Source organism: Haliotis asinina, chromosome 2 (assembly GCF_037392515.1).
Source record: "Haliotis asinina isolate JCU_RB_2024 chromosome 2, JCU_Hal_asi_v2, whole genome shotgun sequence".
In the NCBI taxonomy this organism is placed as follows: Eukaryota; Metazoa; Mollusca; class Gastropoda; order Lepetellida; family Haliotidae; genus Haliotis; species Haliotis asinina.
In genome coordinates this window covers 38,882,529-38,898,858 of record NC_090281.1, presented here as the reverse complement: position 1 = coordinate 38,898,858, position 16,330 = coordinate 38,882,529, and the positions used below count along the sequence as shown (strand labels likewise).

At 39.9% G+C, this 16,330-nt stretch overlaps 1 protein-coding gene across 2 annotated transcripts in view; it reads left to right on the top strand.

Moving 5' to 3' along the window:
- LOC137273700 (acyl-CoA-binding domain-containing protein 6-like) overlaps window positions 1-16,330 on the top strand; it is a 211,338-nt gene that overhangs the window by 16,470 nt on the left and 178,538 nt on the right. For both annotated transcript variants that reach the window (XM_067806498.1, XM_067806499.1), the window contains 2 exons: window positions 6,789-6,970; window positions 14,407-14,471. In XM_067806498.1, the coding sequence (XP_067662599.1) occupies window positions 6,851-6,970; window positions 14,407-14,471 (185 nt within the window). In that variant the 5' untranslated portion in view covers window positions 6,789-6,850. The remainder of the gene's footprint in view (window positions 1-6,788; window positions 6,971-14,406; window positions 14,472-16,330) is intronic.

Sequence of the window (16,330 nt, the reverse complement as noted above, 5' to 3'; positions counted from 1 at the left end):
GACCTGGTCATACGGGATGGACATCTTTCCTTAGTACTGGTAGCGAATCTGCTGGGCCAGCTCCGAACTTGTGACCATATCAAACTCTAGTGAGATGCTGATCGTTCAGTGCAGCCTGGTAAAACGGTGCATGTCCTGTGAGCAACTTGAAGTCGAGCGGTACGCAAAACCTGTTCCCATAAGCTTCGGCAATGTTTTTTCCGACTCTGAGATCTTGTCAAGCTGATCTTGCGTGAAGGCATGCCCCGCATAACCGAGCTGATTTATTACTATCAATGACCTGGTATGTGTCATTCTCACTTTCACCCGCACTTCTCCAGAGATCAATCTAACAGAGAAACACGTCGCTGTCATCAATGCTCACCAACTCGTTCCCACTGATTTTGATGGTGGTTTTCTTAATTTTTCTTTTGTAGTTGCCGGAAGTCAAAGTGATGGTAAACGCTAGTCATACCATCCCTGGGACAGTGAGGTCAGTCTCACCCAGGTTGGGGACTCTAATTCAGCGTTTGATTGTGGTCTATCTTGCTCAGATTATTGGTGCTGGTCACTGACTGACTCAATGTTTTTGACACCGATAGGTTCTTTTAGTCTTCAAAAACCATCTGTCTTTCTTCCGTATTGCAGTGTACACGGTGGTGTTTCAAAGTAACAGGACATTGGGTCCTGTAAGTTTCAGATGTCTGCCTTACCGACTGAAAATTCCCAGGACCCACAGAATTAAGTTCAACAAACATATATTTAACATTTCTCATAACAGACACTGAAATTTTTAACATTATATGATAACAAACATAAGATATATAAACAGCAAAAGAGTGTCACATGCCACAAATAACAACTTCACACAAAGACATTTTGAAATATTCAGTCAGACACTGGGCTGGCGGATTGGTGATTTCTATCTGACCACTGGGGAATGTGCCAGATTTGTCAGAGGGTCAGACGCTATTCGCGAACACTGGTATTGTGACATTATGTCCATAAAAATATGTATGTTTAATATAATTAATATAATGGATGACATTCTAATGGATGATTTGGGTGGTGGGGTGCTCGTTTTACCAACTTGAGTTACAAACTTGTCAAATAAACTTGTCAACGATTATTACGAGGGTTTAGAATGTGATAAAAATTATGTCAAGTCGTCATGTTGAGACTATTATTATGATAAGGGTCTCGGGCTCAAATGAGGGTACCAGTGAAATCCCTTATCTAACTGGCGTGCTGGTCTGCTTGGGGGAATTAACTCAGCAAAGAGTCCGAAGTCACAAGAAGCTAATTACAATTTTACTAACAAGAAATAGAATAACAAGGGTGGCCACAGAGAGTCGGTACAACCCTCTGGGCTGAGGGCTAAAGTTGGTCTGAGTTGGAAGTCTAAATCCTTCTGAGCGACAAATGGAATTGGAGACTATTTAACTAAACCTGAAACAATAAAAAAGTTGTGGCTCGTTAAAAGATACAAAATGGGTGTGCCCTATAATAGCCAATGAAATACTGAATATACAGAGTGGGGTGTGACCTACTGGAATAACCAGACAGGGGAGTGCTCTTAATCCTATTAATCCTATCTAATGTGGCTTTAATCCTGCTGGCACATTTACTGTATGCTTGGGCTAGTTCTATCCAAGCCTGTTTTGATGTGTCAATTATAATAGCTTGGATTACAATAGATGTGCTTCACTGGGCCATGGCTTAATGACCTTAATTAAAAATGTTGTCACACTGTTGTACTAATGATATGTTTTCTTCAAAGAAGCTCATTAAACTGTCTAGAATGAACGGTTTGTCTAACCGTAGCATTTTGAATATCTCAGGCTAGGATTTATGTACAAACATCTTTAAACAATGCACTTGTAGTTTTAAACCCTTGTGCAGTTGTAGATCTATGAAATTAGTTCTTGCTTTAAGCTGGTGTCTTCCTCTAAGCTACTACTGATCATGATGAAATTAATATGCTATGTGTATATTTCTTAATATCTGAATCCTAATGTATAATGCTTGTAGTGGTAATAAATGAATTTTTGTATAAATTATTATTCCATGATACTATTCCAAGTTTGTTATTGATAGCAAGGGCACACTGCGATTGAGAGCTCATCCACAGATTGATCTAGTGAGCATGCGCAAGAGAAAAGCGATTGCTCTGACGACACAGGCATCCACAGATTGATCTCGTGAGCATGCGCAAGAGAAAAGTGCTTGCTCTGACGACACAGGCTGGAAAATTTCTTTGAGATGATTTAAACCTATAGATTACAGCGGTGAAAAATTGTTGGACATATTCTGGAACGAGCATTTCGAATTCCCTGTTCGAGAACTCCGAGGGCACTGCGAACAGTTCATGGAGAACTTGTGAACAACATGGGAAAATTGGATGAACTTGATGACCTCACTGCCCATGTGAAACTAAAACTCAGTCAGGTCCAAGATGACGAGGCTATGAAAACCATCATCGAAAAATGATTGTGTGACTTGCAAGATGAGAGACGGACTTGACTGGAATCCACTTCCTTGAATTGAGAAAAGCTTCGTTCTCAGATCAGCCATGTGCGGGAAACCATTGATCAAGTCCTGAACAAGGACACCACATTGGCTAACAAGATCCAAATTTTGTTCTGAGAGCGCAAGGGATCGCCATCACAAGTGTTCTGAGGACATTGGTCTTCATGATATCAACCCTGGTTGTGTTGATGACGGGTGACAGTGGCCCACCAACATCACCACCACCACCAGGTTTTAGCAACATCTGAAATCACTCGGTGAAGCCCTGGCTTATCTTGCAGGTAAAGCAGCCGAAGCATTACTGGGAAGCCTGGGCAGCAGTGTTTTGTGGTTATTGGGCTTGTTGTCAAAACAGTCATGTGGTACACGTGAACGTACGTACCATCCATGTGAGCAATTTTATGCATTCTAGATTTCATAGGAAAAAGTGTAGAGTTTACCAAGACCATGGTTCACACTGGGATGGTGAAAGGAGCGGTCAGCAACACTAGGTATGACCTAGTCCACAGTGGTGAGGACAAGTGTATGATATTCCCAGCCTTCGATGGCAAACTGTTTGACTTTAACGATGTTGAGGGCATGGTTATGGCTCAAAACCAGCAGTGTACTCTTGTCTTCACTGACAATGATAAATGGATGCTGTTGCCCTCTCAAATCGATTGGATCATTAACATCACGTTCGTCTCTCCCTACGTGTTCACAGAAAGCAAAGACCACTGCCTGAACAAAGTCAGGAACAATGGAATGCAGCTCTTGGCCTATGTCCCGATGCACCGTGATCCTTAGTGCATTGTTGAGGAATATAATATTCCACATGTTATGGAGAAAACCTGTGACGCAAAACGCCAAAATGTGAGTTTGCAGGCAGTCTCCGATTTCAGTGATTTAGTCGACGTCCTGGAAGATGAGCCTGCGACATCCACTATGGTCATCCATGTCTTCCGCGGTGAACAATCATCAGCATCGAACGATGTCAATACTAGCTTTGCTGTGTTTACATGCGGGTGAACATGGATGCCTACACCAGCCTGCAGGGAGTCACCCTTACCATAGAAGATCGCTAAAAGCTTCCTTTCCGATAGAGTACATTTCATTTGGTTGAAGTGTATGTACTAAAAATTAACAAAAAAACCCAATTAAACTTATATAAAATATATATATTACACAAACACAGAATGGAACTGTACCCTGTACAAGTAGCATTTGAAATGGTAGATGGATTTTGTATGAAACAGTTATGTGACATGAAGCATCAATTAGAGCAACATTGTGACATATGGGAGCATTATGTAAGAAATTCCACAGAGCCTCTAATTTCTTGGATGGCTACTAGTATGGGATTAGGAGCTATATGTGTCAGGTTGTTGATTACCATCGTAGCCACACATATAGTATTAGGCATTGGGGGTGTCACGGTTTGTGTTTAAGTTTGTATCTCCCAAACTAAATCGTAAAGCATTGAAACATGACAAAATTAGAATTGTAGCCAGAAAAAGTTAAACACAATAGACGACCATATTTCCAGCACACTCCCGGACAGTAAAAGCTCAGAGGTGGAGTTCCGTTTAGTACTTTCTGAACTTGCAAAGTGTCACATAATGAACAAGAGATTTGAACCAAGTCTCGCACCAAGTAAAAGGACTGCCATCAGCAAAGACGAAAAAAAAAACACATAGAACAAGGGATATAACAACAAGCCTTCATTACGAAAACCAAAGAAATTATAGGTGATTCACATTAAATTCTTTCACTGAGATCAACAGAATTGGGTGACCAGGAAGTATGGATTTGGACCAGGAAGGATGATGCAATCTCAAAACTTCAGGATAGTCCTATTAAACCAAGTACATTGCTGTCCGTCCTCAGTAGCGCAATCAGTTTCGGTGCGGCCTTATTGTGTACTGTGCATTGTGAATTCGTATCCCGCTGAGCCTCCTGTGATCCCTTGCAACTTTTGTGAATCAAGGGCGATTGTGACACTTGTACATTTAGTGAAGCAAGGGATCAGGATCACTTAATCGATCAAGATAATATCAGTTGGGTCTCTTAAAAGGGCCTTTCTGAGCGAGGCACTCTCAAGGTGAGAGAAGGCACTGACACAGTCCCCCCTGGGTAAAATGCGCAAACAAATCTTTCTGTATTTCACCCTTCAAGGACTGTGGCTACTGTACCCTTTTAGTAGTTTGATATATAACCTTTCTATTTTTACCTTTGTGACCATGAAAATGATACACACTAGCAGAGGTGGGGGAGAGTTAAAGGCTAACTGAAGCTTTATTTAAGAAATAAAGCTTTACAGCAGCTTTTATCTCGTACCCCCATCATATATATTACTATCTGCAAAGGGCACTGTCTCCTGGTCACATTGCTGCCACTGAGAGTTTGTGCCCATTACAGTCTGCGTGGACAGTGTACACGTGGAGGCCATTCCATGGAAGAGCGTTAGGCCCATGTACAAGCTGTACCAAGTTGTTGAAGGATTGTTTGTCTGCAAATTGATCTTGTGCTGTCGCCACTCTTGGCATTACATTCACAAATCTGTTTCAGAGGTAGACATGCTGGATGTAGCTATCTTTTTAGATGCTTTAGTGAATGTTGGTCTTCCCAGCATATTTGTTTGATATGCAATCACTTTAAAAGTGATAGCCCGTTTTTTGCCTGGTAGTTTATATATGAGGTATGGGGTTAAACTTTGTGAATAAAAATGTTGGCTTTCCAAGCCAAAGACTTTGGTTCTACTCCCTGAATTTATACAATATGTGGATTTTTGGCATTATGCAACCTCACAGAATCACAATGATATGGCTCGAAAAAGTATATAAAACATTGTCAATATTTACTTGACATTCAGTTGACATTGACCATACCTGACTGAGCAACAATGCCTGTGTGCCATTTTTGTGGTCGTAAAATACGCATACACCAACATATAGTATTCCCAGAAATTACTGAGAATCATGTTGCGTCATGTAACTCATTACGTTTATTAACTTCTGGCGTTTTACTTACATAAACATGCTAAAACATCATCCTTTTACAGTCTCAGTCTTGTTTTAGTACTTTGTTAGACCTCCTCGCTCAGCAATGCATGCCTGAATACGCCTAGGCACACTACCCATCAAAGTTTGTAGGTAATCGTGTGACAGGGTATCCCAATATTGGACCACCTCGGCCTTCATATCTTCAATATTTCTCAGTCCCTTTTGGTTTATTCTGTCCTTCATGACTCCCCACACATTCTCAATTGGGTTTAGGTCTGGGCTGTAACTGGGCCAGTCTAAAACTTGAACATTTTCGCCCGACAACCACTGTTTTGTGTAGCGCGCAGTGTGTTTTGGGTCATTATCATGCTGGAAAATCCAATCATCTTCATACAGTGTTTGTGTTGTCGGAAGAAGGTGACCATTTAGAATGTCAACGTATCTTTCTTTTGTCAAGTTTCCCGTGAAAACACACAATGGCGTCACTCCGCGAGCCGATATGCCACCCCACATGTGAAACTTCGGGCTATGTTTCGGTCGCTGGTAGATAGGTTTGACAGTATCTTTGGTCCAAATTTTCACACAATTAGGGAAAAGCCAAACAGAACTTTCATCCGAAAAGAAAACATTCTCCCAATCTTGATTTTCATGAGCCCGACACCAGTTTAAACGTTTTTCCTTTTGTGCATCTTTCATCAACGGCGAGGGAATTCCACATTTTTTCACCCAATTAAGTCACTGTAATTCCTGCCTAACTGTTTCATTGCATACCTGAGGACTTCCTCTGCTAATCATTTCATTTCTGATGTTCTCAACACTTTTCAATTTGCCCCTACTCACAATCTGCCCAAGTCTTCGGCGATCCACAACACTGAATTTCCTAGGCCGACCTGCCCCTGCTTTGTGCTCTATCCCGGTTACTGTTTGAATATTCTTCAAAGTTCTGTATACTGTAGACAGAGGAATACCATGTCTACAAGCTAACACTTTAGCATCAGCCTCACCCCTTTCAAAATCATCTAGAATGAGCTTTCTTTTCTCTCTTGCTGTAAATTCTGCCATGTCAACACAGAAAGCCGTCTGCTCAGACAAGGGAGATAACTCTTGACGTAATGAGCTGCCTTCTAAGCCTTCAAGAGTTGTCTGCCTTATTTAGTATGCTTAGTGCGTAGTGAAAGCCCTTTTTCCAATCTTAGCATCATTAGAAAAAAAAAGAAGATTTTCTCAATAATTTCTGGGAACACTGTATGTTTTATGTACTGTACACATATATACCGGTATGCTTTATGTACTGGGCAGGTTACGCCAGTGACATCACATTGATTGTGCTTGACCCGAAGACTGAAGGCTGGTGTCCACTTATGGAAGGTGACATGGAGAATGTGGAGGAGCTGTTCAAGTCAGCTACAAAATTTGTCAGGACAATAGCAGGGAAAATAGAAAACGAGGCACTGCTGTACTTTTATGCAAGATTCAAACAGGTTTGTTATAGTTATTTTCAGTAGTTATATCACAGATTTTGGTAAGACTAATGTTGAAATAGAGTGTTGAAAACCCACATTTGGAATCTTTTCATGGCTGCAATATTGCTGATGTGACGTTAAATATTAACTCACTCATTTGCTCCTTTTGTTTTTCATATGGTTCTGCTTTTGTGTTTCACTCCCTCTTCTGGATGGTTATTTTAGAAACCATATCTGAAAATGCATGTGAAAACTGTGCCTGAATACCATATGATGTTAACTAGAGCTGTTACTGTTTGATGAATCACAGCTTACCCTTTCATGAATTCATTTGGGTATTCATGAATATTTCCTGCAGTGTTTTTACCTTCTGTACACTTGTATTTGGCTGTTATTTTTCAAAGGGAAATATGAAGCTGATGTTAGAAACGACAGGCTTTCAACATAAACAGAAATATGTGAACTAATTTTGGTTTTTAGTACTGTTTTAATAAATATATTGAATAAAACATTAGCTAACTTGTTACAAGGGCTGGTCAAAAAGTTCTAGGCCTACATAACTTCTAGACTGATGATACCAACAAATCTTAGGAGTGTTGTTGGACAGTGCTCTTCATCAGCATTTCCAGTCATTTTACTCAAATAGATTAACTAGTTCGAAAGCAGCATGTCCTTGCAGCCTATTGGGGTATACATATCTGCTTCAACATGAGAGATGGAACAAGGTGCTGTTGTAATGTTTTTGACACTGGATTGCTTTCAGCCATCAGAAATGCATGCACATATGTTGAAGGTGTATGGGGATGACTGTCGTTCATACTCATACAGTTAAGAGATTGATTGCTTTATTCAAGTCTGGATGAAAACCCACAGGGTGGATGGCCCTCTACAGCCATTAATGAAGAAATAGTGGAAGCTGTGGAGAAATGTATTCTGACTATTGCTGAAGGTGAACAAGAAACGAGTATAAGCCATAGATCCATTCAAACTATTATCCATGATCATTTGTGCATGAACAAAGTATCTGTGCAATGCGTCTCAAAGTTTCTCGGTGTTGATTTGAAGAAAGAAGAGAAGTGATATTTCAAAGGCAAACTTTGAATCGATGGTGCATGATTTTGAAAATTTAAAAAATTGATGAGTAACAGAGGATGAAACATGGATTTATCATTACGATCTGGAGTCAAAATATCAATTCATGGAGTGGCACCACTCCACTTCTCCTCCACCCAAGAAGTTCAAGTCTTATAGGTCACTTAAGAAGTTTATGGCCACAGTGTTCTGTGATGCGAAGGGCATCATCCATGTTGGCTACCTGGAGAGGACTATCTATCACTGGTGCCTACAATGCTGATCTGCCCCACAGATTGAGACCATCAATCAGTGAAAAGTCTGCAGTACATCAGTGTGGCTTTGAAGAACTTCCTTATCCTCCATATTCATCTGACCTGGCCAAAAATTGAAGGAACACTCTGTGGCAAACACTATGCTGGTAATGACGAGCTCAAATTTGCTGTAAATGAGAATTTGACATGACTTCCAGAAGAGTTCTATGCAGATGTAATTGAGCAACCGAAACGCTGGTATGAGCAGTGCGTTGCAATCAAGGGTGATTATGTGGAAAAACAAATTTTTAAAATCTCATTTAATCATTTGTTGTCTGTGTTAGGCTAAGAACTTTTTGACCAGTCCTTGTATTATAGTCGTTACCCAATATTCATATTCATTTCGTAATGTTTAGAATTAGTCATCACTAACCCATGCTTGTCCTATGCAGCAACTAACAGGATCCGGTGGTCAGACTCACTGACTTGTTTAACATGTTTTTTCACAGTTGTGTACATTGATACTTGATTGTATGGTCCTGATTTGATTATTTACAGACCACTGCCATATAGTTGGAATGTTGCCGAGTGTGGCGTAAAACTTCACTCTCTCACTCACTTTTAGTATATGTGATGTGACTGTAAATCCTCATGGTGCATTCATAGCAGGCCTAATATTCTCAAATTAATAGCTCCCATGGTATCTTCCCATATGACAGACATCCCCAAAGACAGACCACTTAAAACAATATATTTTATGGTTGCAGAAGGCTAAAAAAACAATTAAGCTGTAACTTTGATAATGATGGTATGTGCCCATATAGGAAAAGTTGACATTAGGTGTTTAGTATAGTTTTATTAATTCATGTAATGAATTAAAACTTTTAAATTTAGACATTTTGCGTAAACATATATACAGTATGGTTCAAAATTATTGAGAATAGCTAAAGCATTTCATATTATTAAACGAGAACACATCAGATAAAATTGAATGTATTGTGAAAGTGAACTGACCTTTTCATGTTGTGTAGGTAACAATTTAATATTTTATCAAGTCTCCTTGAGCTTCACGGCACAGTCTAAGACGGGTAGGCATACTTCCTATCAGATAGGTTAGTGTCTCGTGAGTTATGCTGTCCCAGTATCGGACCACTTCTCTCTTCATGTCTTCAATTTTTGTCAACCCCTTTTGATTCACACATTCCTTCATCATCCCCCAAATGTTCTCAATGGGATTTAAGTCAGGACTATATGCAGGAAATGGTAATGCAGTCACATTTTTCTCCTGAAACCACTGCTTGGCATGTTTTGCGGTGTGTTTAGGATCATTATCTTGCTGCAAAATCCAATCATTTCCATAAAACACATGTGCACTTGGAAGGAGAAAATTATCTAATATGTTAGTGTAGCGTTGACTTGTCAGATTTCCCTCAAACACACACAGCGGGGTCGTTCCTAATAAGGATATCCCTCCCCATACATGAAACTTTGGGCTGTATTTAGGTCGTCGATACAACGGTGCTGACGCAGACTTTGTCCATATTTTCACATTATTGGGATATACCCATATTGAGCTTTCATCAGTAAAAATCACATTTTCCCAGTCAAAGTTTTCATGTGCCAAACACCACTCAACACGCCTGTCTTTATGTTCTTGTTTCATGAGAGGAGAAGGAATTCCAGTCTTTTTCTCCCATCCAAGATCAATCAAATTTCTTCAAACTGTAGATTTTGATACAACTGTTGATCCCCTTTCTATCATTTCATACCTGATGTTGGAGATGCTTGCCCTTTGCTTTTTAGACGCTAAAATTCCCAGCCGGACGCGAACTGAGAAGTCCAATTTTCTGGGTCTCCCTGCTCCTTTCTGGTGCCCAAAATCCTTTCCCTCTTTAAAATTCTTCCTAATCCTATACACAGTAGAAAGGGGAGTTCCTGTTCTCTCTGCCAATGTATTTACATCATCAATTCCTTGATTACACAACTCAAAAATCAACCTTCTTTTATCTTCAGCAGACATTGTTGACAGTGCTGAGGAAAATGACGTCTGCTACAAATTCAGGGGAGGTAACTCTAATTGTACTATACTCAGTAGGCCAAGATGAGTTACCTCCCTTATACCATTACTTAGTTTTAAGTATCAGTGAATCAGTTGAGGTGTTAGGATAGCTCAAAGTAAGAAGAAAAATTCTCAATAATTATGAACCAGACTATATGTACATCAACATATATATTTTGTGAATGTATGGGCCTCTCAATATGGCAATGTTACTTTGTTCAAGAATAATATGCAGAGGACCCTTTTAGACCAGTTTGTACAATCTTGGAATTCAAGTATTACTCAGTCATCAATAAGATTTTATTATTCAATGTGTAAGAATGCAGTTTTTCCTGAATCTTATCTTAAAGTGCCATTTACACTCACAAAATTTAGGACAACAGATCATACATTACCAATAGAAATAAGTCACTGGCTAAATATTTTGCATGAAAGCCAACTTAGTAATCTTTGTAATCAAGCAGTCAAGCTGCGAGGCGATGTCAATAAGTTTTGAGCCTTGAGCATTTTTCTTACCCAGGTGTCACAGCCTATGGTACGACATTGAACCTTGGGGTGTAGCTGATGTGATCTGTAAGTTTTGGTATCCTACTCTCTGAAGTTATTGAAGAGCTCACATTGACAGAAAGAGACCCCCCTCACGGCAGTATAGAGTATAGAGCAGTAATTAAGTTTTTAGTTCTTAAAGGAAAATCAGCGAAGAACATTGAAGAAAGGCTTTCAGCAGTTTATGGGAAGTCTTCCCCTTTATCTGCTACCATCAAATGATGGGTCAATGAATTTAAGCATGGCAGAGAGAATCTTGAAGATGACAACGTCCAGGTCGCCCAACAACAAGCACTAGTCAGGAAAACATTGACAGAGTGCATAGACTTGTGCTGGAAAATCGTCGAATCACACTCCATGAGTTAGAGGAGACCACAGGCATTTCACACGGATCCATCGAGACAATTCTTCATGAACATCTCGTCATGTCTAAGGTGTGCGCAAGATGGGTGCCAAGAATGCTTACAGATGAAATGAAGCAAACAAATGTCACCATAAGCAACTCCATGCTAACCAGATACAACAAGAATCCAGAAGATTTTCACTTTAGGCTAGTAACCTGTGATGAAACCTGGATCCACTGCTATGATCCTGAGAGCAAACAAGAATCCATGGAATGGAAACATGTCACTTCTCCCAGGACCAAAAAGTTCAAAGCCTCCAGATCAGTGCAGAAGGTAATGGCAACAGTCTTCTGGGATAGCAAAGGCATCATCCACATAGATTACTTACCAAAAGGAAGAACAATGAATGGGGAATATTACGCTAACTTGTTGAGGCAAGTGCGACACTCAATCAAGGAGAAGCCCTGGGGCACAGGCAAACTGTAGTGCAAATGTGGTTGCGCAGTGTAGAGAATAAGACGTTTTCATATATGCGAGCGAAGCGAGCAAAGGTTGGCAACACACTTCCGTCGCTTCGGTTCAAAAAGTATTTTTCGTGTCAAACTTAAATATCGCCACCATCAAAGGTACACTCTAAATTCCTCACTAGGTTGTGATCTCAGATTTCCACAGCCATATTTAACAATTACTCATGTGAAATATGTTTTATTCAACATTTTCAGTGCCACTCGTGGTACATCAGACCATTCTTCGCCTCCATTACCCCTGCCAGCTTCCAGTTCAAAGCAGTGAAGGATCAAGTTATTATTCGGCATGGAATACATTACGAGTTACCTCCCACGCTTCATACGCTCACTACGCAAGAAGTGTGTTTATTGTAGAATAAATGTCACAAAAGATCTAACAACAACACCGACACCGACACTTAAGACAAATACATTCCGACATTACATGAATAAAACATATTTCACGTGTGTAATTATTAAGTATGGGGTTGGAAATCGGACAGCACAACCTAGTGATGAAATGGGAGCGTACCTTTGATGGTGGTGATGTTATATTTTGCCATGAAAAATACTTTTTGAACGAAGCGAAGGAAGTGCGTTGCCAACCTTTGCTCGCTTCGCTTGCATATAAGAAGACTGGTCATTTTCTCTACGCTGTGCAACCACATTTGCGCTACAGTTTGCCTGTGGCCAGGGCAAGATCAGACATGGTATTCTTCTACATCAAGTCAATGCTCCAGGACACACCTCTCGCGTTGCAGCCACTGCTGTCCAGGAATGCGGGTACGAAATCTTGCTGCAACCCCCCTACTCTCCAGACCTGGCACCAAGTGATTACCATCTGTTCCCAAATCTCAAGAAACACTTGCGCGGTCGTAGATTTCAGGATGATAATGAACTTATTGCTGCTACTGAGGCTTGGTTTGAAGACCAAAATGGCGCCTTCTACAGAGATGGCAGCGCCTGGCAGAAAAGATGGAACAAGTGTCTTGACTCACAAGGGGACTATGTTGAAAAATAAATGTGGTTCATTTTGGATTTTGTTTTGAGAACAAAATTCTGTTCTGTTCTGTTAGTCTGCTCTTTAATTAAATAGGGAGAGACAACATTGTTCAACTGATTAATGAACTCCCTGACTCTGTCTTATGGGAGGTCTGCCTTTAAGGGAGGTGTGTGTTTGGGAGTGAACCGCTCCCATCCCATCACATGCAAGTATGTTCTAATTATATGATAAACAATGCTGTTGAAATCATTTGTCTTGAACACATTGCCCTTACTGTTGCCAGTGTGTGCATATAGATGGGCCAGTTTGCTCACCACTCAGTCTAATCCAGTGATGACATAACATTTGCATCATGAACAACAAATGTCTTATTTTACATCACAACACATGGTTTTGCTTAACCCAAGCATATTTGTACAGGTGTAATCTGCAACATGTGTTTCAGGTGTGTAAACTGCGCTCTGTTGAGCTGTCCCTGCAACATTACATTTTACAGGGCAGATCTTGAAAGCTGTACAAATTTATGGCAGAACATAAGCTAACAAACAATGTTTCTTTCTGGTCATGAAGAACATACAATATTGATTTAAAATGGCAGCGATAGTCACCAGACTTGGCACACGCATTGGTCTATAGTCACCAGACTTGGCACACGCATTGGTCTATAGTCACCAGACTTGGCACACACATTGGTCTATAGTCACCAGACTTGGCACACGCATTGGTCTATAGTCACCAGACTTGGCACACGCATTGGTCTATAGTCACCAGACTTGGCACACGCATTGGTCTATAGTCACCAGACTTGGCACACACATTGGTCTATAGTCACCAGACTTGGCACACACATTGGTCTATTTTGAACATGAAAACCTTTGCTTAATTAAGTGATCTCGGCCAACACTTTGTTGAATAATATCTGGCTACTCATCTTGCCTGTCACTCTTGGAACAGGATTTTGCTACCATAGTGTAAACTGAAACATGCTACTTCAGTGAAGGAGGTAAGTATGGATCGCTGTAGTTTTCCTTTTTATGTAGTCAGCAGAGGAAGATATCAATAGACATAACATAAGCTGATTTCTGCATGTACTTAAGAGCATATATAGATCATAAAATAAACATGCAGCAAGTAAACCTTAATACCAAGTATTAAGAAAAAGAATAATGTTGACACCACATGTCTTATGTAGGAACTTTCATATCAGTGGTTTGTACATGCAGCATACAGCAGCATGGGATGTCATACCAGTTTCATACGCTTTCAAGGAACATTAATCTCTCTGAACTATTATTTCTGTTGATTTAACTCTTGATATTGTTGTGATTTATTTGATTTATTTCATTGTTTCTGTTTAAACAAGCAGTAATGTGTTTGCAACTAATCAACAATACATTCTATTGTTCACATGTTTCATAGTCTGTGATTAGCAAACTATGAAATGAGAATTAATGAACCCACACCCCATTCAGGGCAGTCCTGGTTGAGTACAGGATGGACTGTTCCAAAATAATTTTCTGTGAACCAAAAGAAGTGGAAACCCAACCAAACTGGAAGACGTATATCAAGTACATGTTTCAAAGGGAAATGACCCATATAGATATGCTGTTGTAATGCTGTTCTTCATGTTAAGAAAGACAACTGAGTTAGTTACATACATGATTGTTTCAGGTGAAGGAAGGACCCTGCTGTGTTCCCAAACCAGGGATGTTTGACTTCCAGGGTAAGCAGAAATGGTGAGTTAGAAGAAAACAGTTGGTTGGCTGGTTGGTTGTTGTATATTACTACACTCAGCAATATTCCAACTGTGTGATTGTGGTCTGTAAATAACAGTGTCTGGACCAGATAATCCAGTGGTCAACAGCACGAGCATCAATCTACGCAATTGGGATGCGATAAGGTTTCAACCACATCAACAAACCTGACCATCTGATCCTGTCTGTTGCCTCTTAGCACAAGCCTCATACAATCTTCAAGTGTCTAGAAGTACATGGAATTCATATGATAATGACTGGGTCCTCTTTTTGTGTTGGTAAAAATTGGAGGGTATTGGTTTTAGTGATAAATTTTACAAATAATACAAGTTATAGTAATCCTTGCTCCTTGTCATTTGATGACAATATTGATTGTTATATCACACTACTGGACACATGTTAAACAGAAGCGGCAGTGTGTTCATGCCACGGTCAGCATGTATTGCACGTGCATAATCCCCGAATCTACCTCATGTAGCAACCAAGTGTATTCGTCTACATTGTTCTGTGAGGGGCAGACACCATGTCAGCTTCAAGGAGTCAACTGATGTCATTATTAGAGGATACATTAACATTATTGAAGGCAATACAAAATCATATCCAGTAGGTGTCCTATTTTTTTCATGATCCGTTGGTAGACGCAAGAAAAACAAATGACCAAAACTGGCATCCACAGGGTTTAATGGTGTGTTGTGCGTTGGCAGAGGTTGTCATTAATTGTTAGCCAGTGGATGAGGTATGGAAAACTGTAAGTAAACAATTTTAATATTACTTGACCATAAATATAATGCATTAACAAACTATCACCTAATATCATATATAACAATACTGAAAACGTTTGAACATTATATCTGCTCAAGAAATAATGTTGCAAGACTCACATTTATCTTCCTGAGTGCCATGTTAAGTTTTTACAGTCAGGGGAGATGTCATGACATCATGGAGACTGCTCACACACTAATTAAGCATAGGATCCCAGCACCACACTTGCTTTTCATGGTCACATGACCGGAAAGTGGTGCTGGGATATGAATCAAATTATGAAAACTGCAAAGGTTTCAGTGGAAAGTGGGTCTTGAACTCCAGATGGTTGTATTACGATTTAGGGAGGTAGTACCACACCCTAGACTGAAGTGATAGCTGACAGTACAAATTAGAAAGGCATTCATGATGCAAACAAAAATTATGTAATATTTTGCATATGAATCATGCATTAACACCATTGATTGTGGCACAAACACAATATTTTAAAAGACATTATGGCATGGATCGCTGCTTTTACTACCATCACTGCTATGCCTTTGGCTTTGACATATAGGAGAAAACATGCCTCCAAGGTTTTCGTAGACAATGTAAAACCTGATGGGGAGGGAAATCCCGGGACTTCCCGACCCGATGGTTTTACATTGTCTACCAAAACCGAGGAGAAGTGTTTTCTCTATCATATATACCATCAATGATGGGTAATTACAATGTAGATGATCAATTAATGACGCTACATAACAATAACTGAAGTAAACCCTGTCCCTCCAAAACAAAAACCTCATATGCGGTTATTCTGGGAAAACAAGAGATGACCTAATATATAGTGAGAGGCACACTTTAGGTTTGTATTCTGAGGTATAGCCCTGAAGATATCCAGGGCATCATGGAAAATGATGGTTTCAAACTTCTCTGGAATATGCCATTATACAGATTGAGACAAATTCCTGCCAACAATCCTGATCTTGTCCTTTTTGATAACGCCAATGAATTTATTTATATTATTGAATTTTCTGTCCCTTTTGACAGCAATGGGATTGGTAAGATTCAGGAAAAGCATGATAAATATGTGGACCTCA